General features: G+C 32.7%; 1 protein-coding gene across 2 annotated transcripts; it reads right to left on the bottom strand.

The window, feature by feature from the left end:
• Nucleotides 1-1,397: 1,397 nt before the first annotated feature.
• LOC148310594 (peroxisomal acyl-coenzyme A oxidase 3-like) lies at nucleotides 1,398-19,077 on the bottom strand. 2 transcript variants are annotated; one of them, XM_088258197.1, is made up of 13 exons: nucleotides 18,658-19,077; nucleotides 17,179-17,329; nucleotides 15,831-15,968; nucleotides 14,809-15,124; nucleotides 9,808-9,982; nucleotides 8,678-8,960; nucleotides 6,446-6,548; nucleotides 5,956-6,096; nucleotides 3,999-4,229; nucleotides 3,258-3,412; nucleotides 2,737-2,868; nucleotides 1,763-1,915; nucleotides 1,398-1,659 (listed from the first exon to the last, which is right to left on the bottom strand). In XM_088258197.1, exons 1-13 carry the CDS (start codon nucleotides 18,756-18,758, stop codon nucleotides 1,549-1,551), a joined length of 2,190 nt encoding a protein of 729 aa, XP_088114323.1. In that variant the 5' UTR covers nucleotides 18,759-19,077; the 3' UTR covers nucleotides 1,398-1,548. The 2 variants fall into 2 exon arrangements, with proteins under 2 accessions (XP_088114323.1, XP_088114324.1); XM_088258198.1 differs by lacking the exon at nucleotides 18,658-19,077 and adding an exon at nucleotides 18,596-18,613.
• Nucleotides 19,078-19,966: the final 889 nt, after the last annotated feature.

Genomic DNA, 19,966 nt, shown 5'->3' with positions numbered 1-19,966 from the left:
AAATGGCATATTCTTTTTAAACTTATCGATACATGTATTTTTACAATGATTTTGATTTTATAGTTGTGATAATTGTACATAAATATTAATTTGTATTAAGTATTTTATGCATTGGTAATAAATAATTTTAGTAAAACAAAATGTGTTTTATTGATTTACTTTAGTGAATCGTTTTTGCTTAAGTATGAAAAATTATCTCGGCAAATGGCCATCTCTAATACCTAAATTTGGGTTGATAATTGATGTACATCTTACTATGTATTTAAAAAATAAATATTGGTCCAATGGCCGCAGATTTTGCTTGAAATTACATGTCATTGTTTGAAAACTAACTCTACTATGTACTTTTTACGTTTTGATACTAGTTATTACGTACGGTGTTTGAAAATGATGCGGAATGCATCTAAACACGTGTCACAATAGATTTTAAGAAATTGTGGTACATATTTGCTAAGTAAAACTTAAATTGAAAATGGATATATTTACCCACAAAGTGACTGCCAAATCAATCAATAAAACTATGTTATTAATTTGATTCATATTTCGTAGGCTTATCTTAAGTTTTGCATTCTTAAAACAGCTCTCATAATTCATTTTGTCGAAAAAGAGATGTGGAATACTAAAGTTTTGACACTAAATATCCCATTCGATTTGCAATATTTCGAGGGTCCAAACTTTTGTTCACAAATCTGGATTTGTCCACTTAGGAGTTATTCATATTGAAATCTCAACGTAGATGAAAAAGAATATAAAAGTGGGATAGAATAAATAAAAATAAAAAAAGATATGAAAAAGTCTATTGAAAAGGGAATATTGAAATATTTTACAGAGCTTACGACCTACGTTTGGTAACGTGTCATTTGGTACCTTTTTTTTGAAAAACAGAAAATAAAATAAAACATTTTTTTTAAACAGTTTAATTTAAAATTTGTTATAAATTTTATAAAAATATATCTGTACATAATGCAAATATGTACAATGTAAAAAATATTATGTACATTATGTAATAATAATAATAATAATATATAAAAGTAATTGAGCACCTTTACCACTAATGATTATCTTAATATATAAATATGTTAGTGCGTATGTTGTCAATACCGCTAATCTTGGGAACCATATGCTGAGCATGTGACAATTGACTCCAGATTTTGGATACATGTTTGTCCTGGCTGTAACCGGGTTTCTGTTAATTTTGGATCTGATAAGTGGCACTGTATTTGAGATATGAAAAAAACAGTTACATCTCTGAAACCAATGGACCAAATGACACAAAATTTTGTCATTTGTTAGTTAGTTTGACCTTAATACAGGTTCTTGCAAATTAGAACCGATAGGTGGCGCCGTTATTGAAAATATATGGATTTTATAGAGCATACATAGCACAATCTCAACAATAATAATCACAGGTTATGTTTATTTTGTTTGGATAAAATTAATTTATCCAAAATTTACAGAAATATTAATTACTAAAAAGCCCGCCTGTGCGGTGTTATGTTTGCTGAGTCAACTAATTATAATTATATAAATGATGTATTTGTTAAACAATTATATCTTAGAAGGCACATAAGTTTTCCAATTGACCACATCTTTCCACCAATGCGGTCTGGACAGTGCTCCAGGATAAGAGTAAATGGATGCTTGTAGGTTTTGGTAGACCTGGAATAATTTAAAAAATAATTAGTATTTCATATGGTAATTTTTGGTCAGCAGTGTCAACTTCACTACGCAACGAGGTACCGCTATAAATTGGCGTACTTACAAAACCATCGCTGCTTCCCAAAACTGAGTTGAGGATGAAGTCCGGTGGCGCGATGGTGTCGATCAGCGCAACTGCTTCTGGTTTTATTGCTGAACATAGTTCCACAATACCATTTCTTAATAAATGCCCCGTATCACCAGCAAAGTATTTACCCTGAAAACATTATTGGATTCAGTAAAGATGTTATATGCCATATCTATAATGCTACCATAACCGATTCAATCGGATAAACATCTTTAATCTGTTAACCGGGCGGTCAGCTGTCCAATTACGCAACTTGTAACGGGCGCGAATACTGATTCACTCCGTGTCTTAAATTCATGTGGAGACATGTATGGATGACTAATACCTTTGTTGTTCGAAAAATATACGTCCCGCCTGTTTCAGGGCGCAACATATATTTCAAGGACGTATTCATATGTCCTACCCGTACCTGATATTGTTTACGTTTGACGTATATATGCGTCCCGCCCGGTTAACAGGTTAATTCATTGATCAAAATAGGGATAATGGGGTATAACTGCCCTCCCCATATAAACGTATGTGATACCTCCACTATATTATCACCTGAATGCAACAAGCCATATCCCACATGTTATTCCCAGGTACAAAAAAGCATACCCGCAACCACAGAAACATTTGTGAATTGTCAGTTGTTCCAGCTTGCCATATGCATTCAAATTTGTCATACGGCGCATTCAGTATTTCGCTGTCAATATCGCTGTGTACCTCATTCGCAGAATATGTCAAGATTTTGTTAATTGATACATCGGATATAAAATAATTGTAAAAATATTCAATAGAATACAAAAAAATATTCGGTGATATCTTATGTTGAGAACTTCTGACTAACGAATGATATAAAAAAGGCTCATAAATAGGTATATTGTTTAAATTTTTTGTCTGGTATTAGTATCAACATAATTGTTAGAATGTAAATACTTAATAATATACATAATTGAATTACATCTCACCATGTACAGAGTTGCCAAGTGTTTTTCCAGACACCATCCTCCGAATAACGAAACAAGCTTTAACAAAACTTCCTTGCAGTTCCTGTCCTCCACATTGCGGGCGAATGTGTGGAAGGTCTTAAGAATTGCATGCTAAAAATAAATTACAATGATTATTTATAATAATAATAATATAATAAAAACCCTTATCCGCACCCCAATGGTGCATAGGGCACTGTGTCTTATAAACGCAGTGTTATCATGATCGTTTTACACATGAAGGAAAGGTGATCAGCCTTCCGCTTCAGGTACCAGTCCATGGTAATATTGAATAAATATTACAGTGAAAAAATTACTTATATTATATTTATTTTTACCCCCCTTGAGAATCGAACCCGGGACCTCCAGAACAGTAGCCGAGCGTGCTGACCATTACACTACGGAGGCGGACTTTTTTATTTATACACATGTCAAAAATACCATATAATTCATGAATTCATATTATTATAGTGATTTTTTTCCTCATTTTGATTTTTTCTTACCTCTGCAAATATAATGGACAGCGTAGCAGCATGATACGCTTGAGAGTCATTCCTTATGGTGAAATTATCTTTACCTTCCTTAGCTAACCTGTCAATTTTATCGGCTGTCTGTTTGAGCACGTAACATACTAGCCATTTGTATGCGTTTAGTATATCTGAAAGAAAACATTCACAAATCATTTGATATCATCTAATTCATAGGTTCCTCACTTGTGGGTGATGAAGGAATTTGTATCCATTATGTAATTTTCAAATTCAGAAAAAAGTTACTAACATGACCGCTACAATTTTCTTTAATTTTCATCTTTAAATTCTCACGGATTGGCCTATATATATGTATATATTTTATCACAATCCTCGCACGATATTTCATAAATTCCACTTTTTCACCCCTCCCTAAGTTAGAACTTACCCCCCTTCACTTACAGTACAGATAATTTATCCTTATTAATGCTTTACTTTATATTTAAACCCATAGATGGAAGCATCAGTAGCTTCCGAAACTAGTCGTTAAAAATAAATAAAATATTCAAGTGGTAAAAACAAGTGTTTTTATTTACAATTTAATAGAGATTCAGTTTTTCAAGGTGGGAGATGAAAAATGTTGACATTAAAAAATGTGTATTGAGTCGGATAAATTTGGGAATCTATGATTTGAATCATTTGTAAAATTTCTATTCTCCCAGAAGTTTTATAAATGCGGCTTCCGGAATTTCAACTCAGGTACAGAAATGTACTTACTTTCTGGTTCAAGTACTTCCTTGGCAGACTTGAATGCTCCGGGTGACTCAATTTTCTGGTAATTTTGAAGGAAATCTGCGGTGCCGTAGGGTGAGTTGACCTTTTCACCCTTTTGGATGTTCTTCCATAGACTGAGGAGCCAGTTACTGGTCTGCTGAATGAGAATGCTGTTTTCCCCTTCGTACGTGCAGTTGGCGTCGTTTTCATTTCTCATCTCGCCAATTCCTGCAGCTGTAAGAAGAACATGATGACAATAAATTAATAAAAGCTTTCAAAATCCTATATTTTCTTTAAATTGTGTAACGATGTCCTATTTACTAGGAGGGAATCTTACTGCCACGATTGGCAGCAAAATAAAAATATATAAAACTTGTGTATGACCCATCATGACATATCGCTCACTCCTTTCAAGGTCATAAATAAAAAAACTTGATTTTTCAGAACATTTTTAAAGTTTAAAAATATAATACAATGTATTAAAAATAAATATCAAGCCGCATATTAAACTTTTTACTGTGCAACAGATCTTTTTGGGTAAACCCTGAAGGTTTTTTCTCCATTTGAAAAATATTTAGTATGTTCAAAAAATAATTAAACAATACCTTTTCTTCAAAATGCAAAAACAACACTTTCTGCCCTGTAGGGGTAAATATTAAGTTTAAAATATGCCGCTTTTGCTGGGATATAGTACATTTTCTGGGCATTCCAAAAACATGCACAACTTAAAATTGACGATTTTTTATTTATGACGTTCTTGAAAGGAGTGAGCGATATGGGATCAAATACAGAGCGAACACACCGCAGTAACAAAAATGCGCTAAGAGTGCCAGAAATAAAGACTCTAAGGAGTATATCTGGCACTAGTCTATGAGATAGAATAAGGAACACCAGGATAAGAGAAATATGCGAGAACGAAGATGTCGTTATTTTGACCCCCTGCCCTGGGAATCAAATCCGGGACAACCATTACGGTAGCTTAATGTGTTAACCATTATATACTACGGAGTTTACACATTTCAGACAGGTATTTTTTACACCTGCAGATCCTGGTAACGGATTTGATAATTATGTACAAATAGTTAAGACCTTAACAAAGAGATTAATATTGTATAATATTCATATAAAAACATTGGATAATTCCTTCTTTTCTGCCTTTGAAATGAGGCCGATGCAAAAGGTAAAAATACCCTTCCCGTCCTTAAGCATCAATCGACCAAACAGGTAGAAATACCTTTTCCGTCCGAAGTGTGTTAACCGGTTAACTGCCAAAAGCAACTTAAGATGCATAATTTTCTGTTAACAGAGCGCCGCTCATACAAAAATTACGTCTTAAGACACGCCATTTTAAATGGGCTTTTACTAAAGAAAATAAATTATTTAAAATGTACTAATATATTGAACGCATAATGACATCTATTGAGAATATCTTTGCATACTTAGAATTGAAATAGAATTTGTTTTTACCACTTGAAATGTACACTAAAGAGAGCTTTGTCATCGGAACAACTAATGGCGTTCAGGGTTGTCCAATAATCCCCGAGTTGCCGTCACTGCCGAATCTGATAACAGTGATTTAAGCGTCGATTCCGATGATTTTTAATTTAAAAAAATTTATAATCATAGTGTGTGTGTAAACTTGTAATATTAAACTAACATAAACAATTACTTTTGACATATAATTTAGTTTTCATATTTTCTATGACAAATTTTGTGACAACCCTGCACCACGAACAATTAATTTTATGATTATGGATAAATGACTGCACGACTGGCGTGCTCTTCATTTATTTGTTAAGTTTTATAAATAAACGTTATTACACTTTCAATAACGATAGGTTTTATTTTTGTCGTAAAATTCGCGGCATGCTGGGTACCGCCATACATGTACCTGCCGGCAGTTAAAAGGTTAAGGTGCAAGTTTATTAAACGTCTACTCTAGCAGACCTATTTAGTATACCTTTAAGATAACCGTGTCCTCCGCACGCTTCTCTGCACACTTGGATGCCGTCCCTGGCCAGCCATGCAATGACAGGCTTGGAGGCTGACGACAGAGCGTGCATCTCCACACCTTTGTATGCGTCATCTTCACTTTTAACATCTGAAATATTATAAATTAAGCCCAGGCCTCCAAAATGGTAGCTGCACGCGCTAACTAATCCACTACAAAGTTTATTATTATTATGGTGCATAGGGCACTGCGTCATATAAATGCAGAGTTATCTTGATCGTTTACACATGAAGGAAAGGTGATCAGCCCTCCGCTTCAGGTACTAGTCCAGGGTAATATTGAATAAATATTACGGTAATAATATCACTTATATTTATTTGACCCCTCCTGGGAATCGAACCCGGGACCTCCAGAATGGTAGCCGAGCGTGCTGACCATTACACTACGGAGGACAGTGCATGACTATATTTCAATAATAATAAATTATTTACAAACTTACTTAACATGGAGTTAACTACGAATTTAGTGTGCGATTCCGAAATCCATCTGCAGAATATTCTCATTCCGTACGATGCCGCTAAATACGGTAACAATCGGAATTGCTGAAAAGTTAAAACAAACATAAAATATACAAGAAATTTGACATGTTTAGTTAAATTGGCACATAAATGAAGTTGAATTTGCAAAAATGGAACTTTGCAGGCGAGTGACTTGATAAGAGTTTTCGATATCATTTTTTAAACAAGAGAAAAAAAGCTATTTTAAATTTGCAAAATGTCTACTATTCCTTGATCTTATATAAAAAAATAATTGTTTAAGTATTTCTTCTACGGGTTTTCTTTACTGGTACCAAATACACGGTCAAGACTCACATGATCAAGAATTGTTAAGTCTCATTTAGGCAATTGAATGAAAACTATTTATATTCAAATTCATTTATGCTATTTTCAATTATATGCCATTTTTTATCTGCCTGTAGAAGCCATTTTATTTGTACACCATCTTTTTTCTTTGAATTATGTGTTGCCTAATGTAGAAAATATAAAAAAGGAACCATAATATTTTCAGATAAGGAAAAATCATTGTGTTCTATCTTACTATTAAGTAGTACAGTTTTGAATTAAGTATAAAATAAAATAAAAGGCAGAAAAGAGTTTGGACAGTTTATTCAGATCTAAATTTTATTTCTCACTCATTGATTCATTTAAAATAAAAATGAATAGTTGATTTTTTTATTATTATTCATGGAGAAAGTCAAAATATCATAATTTACACAAAAGAACGTTGACCAATCTTATGTAGCAACATATTGAAAAAGTTTTTAAAAAAAAACACTTCAGTGGGATCAATATTTGGTTATTTCATAGATTATTTTTTGACATCTCATCAAAGATAAAGAAGAATATGGAAGTCTGGGCAATTACGGGGCTTACGACCGTCATAGGCTGGTTTAAGTGATCACTTTACACACGTGTAACATTCACCAATTCTACCTATTATTGACAACCACACTACTCAAATTCTTGGAAGTTCTATATATATGAACAAATTTAGAAACCTTGTTCATGAATCACTAGAACTTCACTAGAGACATCTATTGGTGAGATGTAAAGAAGCTCTATAAGAGCATACTAATATAAGAGTTTCTGCTTAATAAAAAGCTTCTTTACATCTCACCAATAGATATCTCTAGTGAAGTTCTAGTGATTCATGAACAAGGTTTCTAAATTGGTTCATATATATAGAACTTCCAAGAATTTGAGTAGTGTGGTTGTCAATAATGGGTAGAATTGGTGAATGTTACACGTGTGTAAAGTGATCACTTAAACCAGCCTATGACGGTCGTAAGCCCCGTAAATGCCCAGACTTCCATATTCTTCTTCATCTTTGATGAGATGTCAAAAAATAATATGAAAATAACTCCTGTAATTGGAGATAATCCAGATTTTGTGAACAAGTATTTGAACACACTCAAAATATTTCTTAGATATTTTATTTAGCTCTCTTTTTTTTCTTCTTATATTAAAAAAAATGCACTAATTAATAAAAATCAACGTTATTCATCAGACAAATTTATAAAGCGCCATTTTCGTGAGAAATCACCTTTAGGGCGCTTTACAGTTTAAAGTAATTTCAACATTTAAAAACGACGGTAACTAAATAATTATTCTTCACTGCAATACATAAAACGATAATAGAATACATATAAATACATACATGCGTGTACATGTCGCTCACTCCTTTCAAGAACGTCATAAATCAAGAATCGACAATTTTCGGTTGTGCATGTTTTCGGAATGCCCAGAAAATGTACTATATCCCAGCAAAAGAGGCATATTATTAACTTAATATTTACCCGCTACAGGGCTGAAAGTGTTGTTTTTGCATTTTGAAGAAAAGGTATTGTTTAATTATTTTATTAAATATACTAAATATTTTTCAAATGGAGAAAAAACCTTCAGGTTTTACCTAAAAAGATCTGTTGCACAGTAAGAAGTTCAGTAAGTGGCTTGATATTTAGTTTTAATGCATTGTATTATATTTTTAAACTTTAAAAACGTTCTCCTGAAAAATCAAGTATTTTGATTTATGACGTTCTTGAAAGGAGTGAGCGATGTGTAAAAATAATATATAGTACAGGATACAACGAGTATGGGAATCAAACCCAGGACCTCATGCATAGAACCAAATTTGCAAATCTCTAATACTTCAGGCATGCCTAAAGATTTACCTGCTGCTGATATTCAAGAACCGGGAACTCCTCGCTACTGTCGTCGGGGCCAAACTGCTTTCGAACGGCCGAGTATCTGACGGCCACAACGAGGGCCTTCTGGAGCTGGTTGGTCGCCATCCCGCCAATCTGGACACGGCCCCCCGACAAGATGCCCAGAGACGCCCCGAACCGCTTCTTGGCGTCCTTGATCGCAGTCACGTAGTTCCCCTTCTCATCCACGTCTGCGAGCTTGTTGAGGAGACTCTCGGAGGGAATGCGGTACGAGTTGAACATCACAAACCTGAAAAGATATTAACCACTTAATGATCGGTTTTTTTGTTCACAAAAATAGAACTAAAAATATCAGGTTATTTTATTATTTGTTTCTAGAGTTACATAATTAGAAAGTTGTCCAATTGAAAAAAAAAATATTAAACAAGTAATATTTAAAAAAATATATAGGGCAATATGTATTTATAAATTTCTATGAACTCTTAACTGTGCGATCCATGTAATTTCATAGCCTGTAATTGACCTGTCAAGGAGAGAGTTTCTGCAGACAAAACTGTATCTTTTTATTTATTGTTTCGGCATTAACTTTGTGGTAAGACATGTTACAATGATTAAAGAAAACACTTCGTTTTTTACCACTTGAGTTTTATTATAGACTACATGTTTCAGAAGTTAAACTTCCATCATTCAGGTCTGTATAATAACACCTGTTATTATACAGACCTGAATGATGGAAGTTTAACTTCTGAAACATGTAGTCTATAATAAAACTCAAGTGGTAAAAAACGAAGTGTTTTCTTTAATCATTGTAAACTGTATCTTGTCTGCATAAAGTGAGTTTTATTATTTTTTTTATTTTTATAAGCAACGTATTTTCTTGAACAACAAAAAAATACACCAGTTAACATGATTTGTATCAAAATTTACGATGGTTTATTTCATGGGTTTTGTTTGACTTTTTTTCTTTAGGCCATTACGATGACATCACAAAACTCTGTTTTAAGTAAAATATCGTGAGTAAAACAGAAAAATAATCTGAACTGTAGTTTTAGTGTTAAAAAACAACCAAAGATGTCAGTACAAGTGCCATTTTACAAATTATGGATGCAAAGTTTTCTTGATGTAATGTTTTATACCCATTGTCTATCCCGTTGAGGCCAATCTTCTCGCCCATGTCGCCAACCAGCACTCCGGGGTAGGAGCGCAGGGTGCGGGGGCAGCGGATGGGAACCACAAAGGCGTGGAGCCCCTGGTCTTTGCCATCTGCAGTGATCAGTTTTGCATACACCACTGCGTGAGTTGCACATTTTCCTAGAGGAAAAAAAATGTCACTTTGTGGTAAAATTGATTAATTTTTTATTTAAGTTTTACTTACTAAATATGTACCAGTATTTCTTAAAATCTACTGTGACACATGTTTCGATGGATTTCGCATCATTTTCAAACAAATTACGGTGTTTGAAAATGCTGCGGAATGCATCAGTAAAACTTTAATTAAAAATGGTAAGTTTACCTCAATGGTAAGACCGTTCATGGCAGGCTATTATATTATTCTTCTTCTAACCCCTATCCGCACTTAATGGTGCATAGGGCACTGCATCATATTAACGCCGTGTTATCTTGATTGTTACTGACATGAAGACAAGGTGATCACTACTGCGCTTCAGGGACCAGTTTAGGGTAGTATTAATTAAATATTAAACAGTGTAAAATGATTACTATTTATTTTAATCTGGGAATCAAACCGGGGACCTCCAGCATGGTAGCTAAACATGCTAACCATTACAACACGGAGGTGGACATACTACTATAATACGTTTTGCAAGACAAGACTTCACAAGATGGACCTTTAAAATTTTAAGATGGAGACCTTGGGAGAGGCGTCGGAAGACGTCAAAAAAGATGGTCCAACAATATAGCCGCTGTGGGGGGTAAAGACTGGCTGCAAGCAGCAACCGACCGAAAAAATGGACAGATACGGAAGAGACCTATATCCAGCAGTGGAGTACAGAGGGCTAAAAAGAAGAAGAAGATACTAGCTTTAATTTAAGCTTTGGGTGTGAAAGATTATATCAATTAGAAGATAGGGAGCAGAGTGAAAGGTGAACTGAAATCATTATAGCAAATAAAAGCCTAACAGTGAAACGTAAACTGGCAATACACAATGAAGTTCTGGCGCCAACTTTAATATGCAAGTGAAGTGTGAAGTTGGCAAAAGAAGGATGAAAGTAGACTAAATGCAGTCGAAATGCGATCTCTCAGTGAAATTTGCGGTAAAATGATGTATGATAGATGTTGAAATAAAGTCAAGAAATGTGTGTTGAGATGGTTTGGGCATATGGAACGAATGAGTGGGGAAAGTCATAAACAAATTTAGTTGGAAATAGGATCAGGGAAAGACCGGAAAAACTTGGCATGATCGTGTATGTCAAATATTTTAAAGCGGTCAGGAGTCTGAATAATCATCGGGTCTGTATGTATTATTTTACCATTCAAACATCTTTTGTACATCATTCGTCAGAGTGATCACATTTTCACTGCATTCAGTCTAATTTCATCCTTTTTTTGCAAACTCCATGCTTCATTTTCATAGGACTCCGTCAAGCACTACTATTTTAGTTTAAATTATAAATAATAATTTCATTCAATTTTTTTTAAACCCTTATCCGCACCCAATGGTGCATAGGGAACTGGGTCATATAAACGCAGTGTTATCTTGATCGTTTACACATGAAGGAAAGGTGATCAGCCCTCTGCTTCAGGTACCAGTCCAGGGTAATATTGAATAAATATTACAGTAAAAAAAACACTTTTATTTATTTTACCCCCCTTGGGAATCGAACCTGGGACCTCCAGAACGGTAGCCGAGCGTGCTGACCATTACACTACGGAGGTGGACAAATAAAATAGATAAACATATAGGTATTGTCACAGATAATCAGTAGGATTAATTATAAATGTATTATTTCTTTGATTTATCACTAGATTAAAACATTGAAAATAAAAACAATCATAAAAAATAATGATGAGACAGTTTTTTAGGAGTGATTTACAGTGATGGTGATAAAGGCAGTACATAATATGTCTTATGTATTATAACGTCCTCAAATGACAACAAATGATAAGATATGAAAATTAAATGCTTTATTTTTTACATTTGATTAATTAACCGTCTTACTTTTGGGTTATTTTCAAAAAAGTAGGCAAAAAAAGGCAATAACAAGATTTTTAAACAATTGGCTCTTTTATGACACGTTTTATGATCCTTTGCCAGAGGATTTCAAGCATAATTTTTTGCTAAAATATTCTTATAAATATATAAACATACGATGCCGTCAAATAATTTTTTGCAATAATATTCTATTGAATATTTTTACAAATATAGGCTTTCAACATAACTTTCAACATTACATGCTGCTGAATAATTTTTTGCTGTAATATTCTATTGAATATTTTTACAAATATAGGCTTTCAACGTAAGATGCTGCCGAATATTTTTTTGCAATAATATTCTATTTAATATTTTTACAAATAAAGGCTTTCAACATAACTTTCAACATTACATGCTGCTGAATAATTTTTAGCTGTAATATTCTATTGAATATTTTTACAAATATAGGCTTTCAACGTAAGATGCCGCCGAATATTTTTTTGCAATAATATTCTATTGAATATTTTAACAAATAAAGGCATTCAACATAACTTTCAATATTACATGCTGTTGAATAATTTTTTGCTATAATATTCTACTGAATATTTTTACAAATATAGGCTTTCAACGTAAGATGCTGCCGAATATTTTTTTGCAATAATATTCTATTGAATATTTTTACAAATAAAGGTTTTCAAAATAAGATGCCGCTGAATATTTTTTTGCAATAATATTCTATTGAATATTTTTACAAATAAAGGTTTTCAAAATAAGATGCCGCCGAATATTTTTTTGCAATAATATTCTATTTAATATTTTTACAAATAAAGGCTTTCAGCATAAGATGCTGCTGAATAATTTTTTGCTGTAATATTCTATTGAATATTTTTACAAATATAGGCTTTCAACGTAAGATGCTGCCGAATAATTTTTTGCAACGATATTCTATTAAATGTTTTTATAAATATATTTTGTATGGAATGTAATATATCAATCAATCAACAAAATCTCGACATATTCTACAAATGAGATAGCCAGCGATTTTTATCTCAAAATATTAACCGCGCCGTATGACGTATTCGTATGCGTAAGGCGAATAGGAACAATTTGACATATCACAAACGTTTCTGTGGTTACGGATATACATTTTTGTATCTGAACATATGGGATACGGCTTGTTGCATTCGGGCGATAGTATAGCAGACGTATCACGTACATTTGTATGGGTGAAATACCAAAGAGATTGGCAACATAAATTTGATGACAGAATAGAAAATTGATACCGTTAATTGACTACACACTAAAATATTGTTTATTTTTGTATAGACCACTTAGAGGTACAATGGTGGCCGACCACAGTCAGCCACTCTTAGTTTATTCATCCAATGGATCCTACTTATGCGATTCTTTTGTTATTGAATTGTAGTAATGGCTCCACACAGTGTGCAGTGCTACAAAGTAGCGTTATGTTCCGTTACACATATCTTACATACTATCAAGCACTATGCTTGCATTGTCTGATGTAGAAAAATTTCATTTTTGCAAATCATAGGCTGATACAATTGACAATGAAATACTACCGTAGAACGGGGCTACTTGAACTTTGATGTGTTACATGAGCCCAGTACAAAAAAGAGATTTAAATCTGTATTTGGTCTACAATAATGAACGTATCGTGACAATAAGTGTCACCTGTCAGGGAAACAATGAATCATGTTGATACGTTCATTATTGTAGACCAAATACAGATTTAAATATTTTTTTTGTACTGGGTTCAAGTAGCACATCAAAGTTCAAGTAGCCCCCTTCTACGGTACCTCGTTGTACAAATAATTTAAATAAAAAAAAGGTTTTATGAAAGCAATTACTTTTTTCATTAGATCTTTTTGATTATTATTTTATTATTTTATTAAACCATATCCGCTCCCTAGGTGGAACATACGGAGTCGCCAAACTGTCTCGAGGCTTTTCTGTCGGCTGCCAGCTCCCTTGCATCCTCCCAAGTCAGATTCGCGTCCCAAAGTTCTGACGAGAACTGCCAACGAATTGTCAGCAGTGGTCGTCCTGGGCGGCGCGAACCTGATGCCTTGTAAAAGAGGCAAGCTTGATTAAGGCTCTTAGGAGGCATGCGGAGTACATGGCCAAGCCAACTGAATCGCCTTTTTTTGACGGCAAAATTAGTGTTTGTTAATATTTTAGTAAATCGATTAAATACTACAATCGTACAGCATCTTTGTGTAGCATAAAAATCAAATCTATATATGAACATATTTTTAATTATGGTAAAAATCTTAATCATTAAATTGTAGTTATTTTTGTCTGAACAGCAAGAAGAAAAATCAACATACGAAAGAAATATTTTACGCTAATTCAATTGAGTTAATTAAAAATACTTGTTTTTTTTTATATTAACTTAAAACTAAATTCACAAATAAACAATATTGTAACCATTTCATCATTCATACGGGAGCATTATTATATTAATAAAAAAATTGTAAATCGTTAGATAAAATTTGAATAATTCATTTTATTAGATCATAAATTAATATGCAAAATTGTGACAAAGAAGCAAAAAAAATCAATTTAGCTACATAATTATGCATTCTTTTAGATAAAATTTTATTAGATTCATACCAAATAACAATTAAAACTATTTTTATTTTTCTGGACTTTGAATCCCGTCAAGAGCAAAAGGTCACTTAGACAAAGATATATAAAATGAATGATAACACAATAAACTAAATATGGAGATAAAATATTTTTGTTTTTAATAAAAATAAAATAAAGTGTCGGGTTGTGGTACAGCGGTTAGTGTCGTGGACTCTTGAGTCAGAGTTTCTGGGTTTGAACCCACTGTACCAAAATTTAAAACCAATTTTTAATAATGAGCCGCTTAGGCTCACAGAAATAGTATAAAATTAAAGTTTTTTTGTACATAATAAAAACACAAATATTTCTTTCTAAATAAAAAAAACATATATCTTACCTAAATTTCCTACCCAGCACTTAGCAGCTTCAAAGTCTGCACTGTGCATGATAAATTGTTTATTTTCTACATCGTATGTTGCCGTTGTCCTCATCCCCCTTGCATTGGACCCGTGGGCTATTTCGGTCAGTGCAAAACATCCGGATATTTCCGACGCTTCCGTGCCTTCAATAAACTTGTAATGCCTTTCAGTACCCATACCCCTGATGACATTGCAAAACATGGAATAAATCAAGCTATGCTTGACAGCCATGGATACATCATAGACGTAGACAGCTTCTATCCACGCAGCTGGTATCCTGGGATCTAACGCAACCTGAAATATAGAAAACCATAGATAAAACTGAATTTTACCAGACCGTAAATTATAATGCAAAAGTGAGAGCGGCATAGACACAATCGAGGTATGTTTTTTAAAGATGTGACCCATATAAATTTTTAATGGAAAATATTTTTTGCATGAGACTCACTACACTCGGGAATTTGTAGGCTTTAGCAGTCTCCATGTTACACAAACTAGTAAAAGTACGGATATGCAACCGTGAGTGCCCTAACATTACTGTATTATCTTTTTCATACCCACCATTCTATCCCCTTTAAAATAAGAGATATTTTAGAATTTTTTGGGAATCTAATAACAAATTATATAATTGAACAAAATGTTAATTCATTTCAATGATTAACTCCACAGTCACTTTGTGGTAATATCAATCAATTTTCAATTTAAATTTTATTTGGTAAATACTACTATTTCTCAAAATTATGGTGATATGCGTTTCGATGCGTTCTGCATCATTATCAATAGGATGCTCAGACATCCATATTCTTTCACGTTGAGGCACGTATAATAATGATGTATCATCTGTAGGGTGAATAATCCAGCGTCTGACAATGATAAAAATAATAATAATAACAATAAATAAATAAATATTAAAAATATCACATTGAAGTGTTATCGTCAAAGGTATTGTATCTCTTTTTTAAGTTATTAATGTAGAAGAAGAATATATATAAAAAATAACCTGTTCAATCCTCATTAGCTCTGCATCTTGTAAAACTCTTAATCTCTTTTGTGCTAGATGCCTTTGTTCATCCAGAGGAAGCGTCTCAGCTGACATGTTGAATATTTCATTATTTCTTAAAAATTCCCATATTTTATTCTGTAAAAAATGTTGCAATTCATCAATTATATTATTAAATTTGTAAAAAAGATAAAAATAATATATTTTTAGACTACTTTGGCCATTTTATGAGGTGAGATAAATACGAAATAATATGTATTATATTATAAGGCAAGTGATTGAAAAGTAAAAGCAGCATAGGAAGAAGACGTATTATGTATTGGGTTAAAAACTTGAGAGAGTGGTTCCATTGTAGCACTAAGTCTTTGTTAAAAGCGGCAGCAGACAAAGCGATGATTGCCAACCTTTAGTGTGAGGTGGCTTTATGAGAAGAAGAATTGATTAATTAAATAAACGAACAACAATTTGGACCCACTTAAAACAATGTGAGTATATTTTTATAAAGTCAGTAGTATTTTTTTCCACCATTACCACCTCAAACTTTTTTTATGTAGAGACAAAACAAATAATAATTTAAAAAATGCTAATTAAACTGGAAAACAGTCAATGAAGCAGTATCTCACTGATCTATGTAACATATCGCTCACTCCTTTCAACAACGATATTTGAGTAACGTGGTTGTCAATCTTTGAATACAGTTATCACTCAAGCTAGCCAATGACGAGTCATAAGCCTTATAAATATAGAAAAGTTATGTGTTCTCATCTCGATAGACTTTGTCACCAACCTTGATAGATTAATAAAAGTCTTGAAATATTTTTTTAAACATAAAACATTTTGTAAATAAATCCTCCTTGAATCCTTTTTGAGACATTTCGCTCACTCCTTTCAACAACGTCATATAAAAAATTGACAATTTTCAGTTGTGCATGTTTTTGGAATGCCCAGAAAATGTACTATATACCAGCAAAAGCTGCATATTTATAACTTAATGCTACATGACAGAAAGTGTTGTTTTTGCATTTTGAAGAAAAGGCATTGTTTAATTATTCTTTTAAATAAACTAAATATTTTTCAAATGGAGAAAAAACATTCAGGTTTTACCTAAAAAGATCTGTTGCACAGTAAAAAGTTCAATAAGTGGGTTGATATTTATTTTTAATACTTTGTACTATATTTTTAAACTTTAAAAACGATCTCCTGAAAAATCAAGTTTTTTGTTATATGACGTTTTTGAAAGGAGTGAGCGATTTGTAAAAATACCTTAAAGGGTGTCCGAAGGACGTTTATGTACCTAAAGCCTAAAGGGTGTTTAGTTGAAATATTTAAAGTATTAAAATGATCATACTTTATATCTGATCATGTCCTCCCCTTCTACCGCTAGTTTCATCTTCCTCCAGTCGAAGGAAGCCATCTTTCTGTAATCGGAGAGCGGGCCATTGGGAAAGTCAGGCAACAACTCCTTCATATTTTTGACACTGTCATTTGAAGACGCCATTCTAGAATGTAAGAGAATGACGAATAAGAAATTGATACGTAATTATACTAATATATTTGGATATAGCGTACCAAATAAAAATACTTGGTATTTTAGTTTAGTAACTGATGCTGACAACTTTTCTCTAAGAAGGCATCTGCATTCTGAAGCCACAGAGCCTGTATTTCTTTCTATCTTTGTAATGAATTATTTTTTATATTCTACCACAGGGGTTCCCAATCTTTATCAGCCCACGGCGCACTTACAAGTTTAGTATTTTGTCACGGCGCCCTACCTAAGTAAGCTAATTGGAATAGATATAGTGACCATACACATAAACACATATATATATATATATATATATATATATATATATATATATATATATATATATATATATATATATATATATATATATATATATATATATATATGTATATGTATATAATATATATAATATATATGTAGGGTCTTTCAATAAGGACTTCTAAACTTTCACAGTTAATAGCGGCCATATTGTTGATGCTACATCTGTTAAATTTAAAACATCCAGAATATGAAATTAAGTTTCATTATATTTATTAGAATTCAGAATTGAAACAGAGAACAACAAAAAAGAGAATATTTGTGGTTTCGGATAATGATAGAGGATCGACTCACGGCGCCCTTCTTTACTTTCTACGGCGCACACTTTAGGAACCCCTGTTCTACCATAAACGAAGAATGCAAAAAAATACAAAAAATCATGTCAATATGATTGTTATATACTTGTTTATAAAGCTATTTGTTACTCTCCCAAATACCTATTATATGTTTTTACTGTTCTTTAGGCTCTGTGCGGTAGTATCATTAGAAGCCTATTATTAAAAATAGAAGATTGAAAAACAAAACTAATATTTTTTTATCTCCATCCTTTAATACTGCCAATTTTATCTACATACATACATAATTCTCACAAGTTTAATAAACTAGTTCTCATGAACACAGATTTTGAGTCAATTACTAATACTGATTCATATTTTTGCTTTATTTTGTCAAATGGCTTCATTTGAAAATGTTTTTGAAAGGCAAAACAGTTTTCATAAAAAATATATATCTCAATCAATATTTGATCAGTTGACAATATCTCAAGTAAGTTCTTTATTTTAAATATGATATTCTATAAAACAAAAATACATTTACAGACAAGACAAGTATTCTCAGTGATTGCACTAAATATGATAATGGTCTTACTTATTTCGTTACATAATTTAGATAAAATATTCAGGTTTTAAGACCAATAAATCACCTTAATCACCACAAAAAATTGGGACATTATTATAATAGTATTACAATGACACAAAAACGTACTTTGCATAAACTAGAGGGGGCACTCCAGTGGCACTAGTGGCACGACGCGCGAGTGACGGAAAAACAGACAAGTTTTTGACAAACCGAGAATGCCTTATCATCCTTCTCCCACCAAACCTGATTTATCACAGCGCGAAACAGAACATCACACAAAAATTAACATAGCAAACTTAGGTCAGGTTTCTAACGGAAGTCGCTTTAAAACTGTCCACGCGCTGGTCATTTATGAAGGCAAAGTTCACTTTTATTCTTATCGCGACGTACACATGAATTTAAAACGTAACCTATAATTTATAAACATATTCCCGGAAAACGTAAAACTGCATAAAATTGATGGGTGTTTTACAGACTGGTATATTGATTAATTTATGGAATTAATCACAAATACTAAACGTCAAACAACTGTCAGCTGTCATTGACCGTTGTAAAAAAAAATGTTGTTGCTATTGTTGCTTTTTTTGCATGATTTTATGGTAACATTTACAGCATACGTCAGTTTTCCGAAATCGGAATTTTTATTAGGGATTTGTCCTATCCAACGGCGATTCGATCGATAATAAGATAAAAATCGAAACGATTTTTATCTTATTCAATAAATTCACCACTAGTATATGGTAGTCATACAGGAGAAAATGACCAAGTGCATTTTATGCCAAAACGTGATCATTGACTATTTGATATCTTACTTGCTTAATATTGCCCTGAAAAAAGCCGATAGGATTTTAAACTTGGAAGTATAATATATTGACTTGTTAAAAATGACTTAACTGCATTGATGTTTATTTTCTTGTCAAGCAAAAGTGACTTAAATGGCCCTCCTGAACATTTAACGTTGTGTCAGTTGGTAACTTTATCCTGTACGACTACGATATGATCTTTGATTTCACCCATTATTATCATTTCTTATGTCTTTCATATTACTAATATTTAAAAATTATTCTTTGAGTGTAATCCATTTCCAGTTCTTTATTCTTTATCAGTCAATACCCTAACACCGTCCGCCTCCGTAGTGTAATAGTCACCACGCTCGGCTACCGTACTGGAGGTCCCGGGTTCGATTCCCAGGGGGGGTCAAATAAATATAAGTGATTTTTTTCACTGTAATATTTATTCAATATTACCCTGGACTGGTACCTAAAGCGGAGGGCTGATCACCTTTCCTTCATGTGTAAACGATCAAGATAACACTGCGTTTATATGAAGCAGTGCCCTATGCACCATTGGGGTGCGGATAAGGGTTTTATTATTATTTTATTGTTCTTAACCAGCATCCAATAAGGCAGTTGCATTAAAAGCATGCAGCGTTATA

The sequence above is a fragment of the Brachycentrus maculatus genome, unplaced genomic scaffold (assembly GCF_059751285.1).
Source record: "Brachycentrus maculatus isolate JH-2025_06_01 unplaced genomic scaffold, ASM5975128v1 h1tg000091l, whole genome shotgun sequence".
Lineage (NCBI taxonomy): Eukaryota > Metazoa > Arthropoda > Insecta > Trichoptera > Brachycentridae > Brachycentrus > Brachycentrus maculatus.
This window is presented reverse-complemented; position numbering and strand designations above follow the sequence as displayed.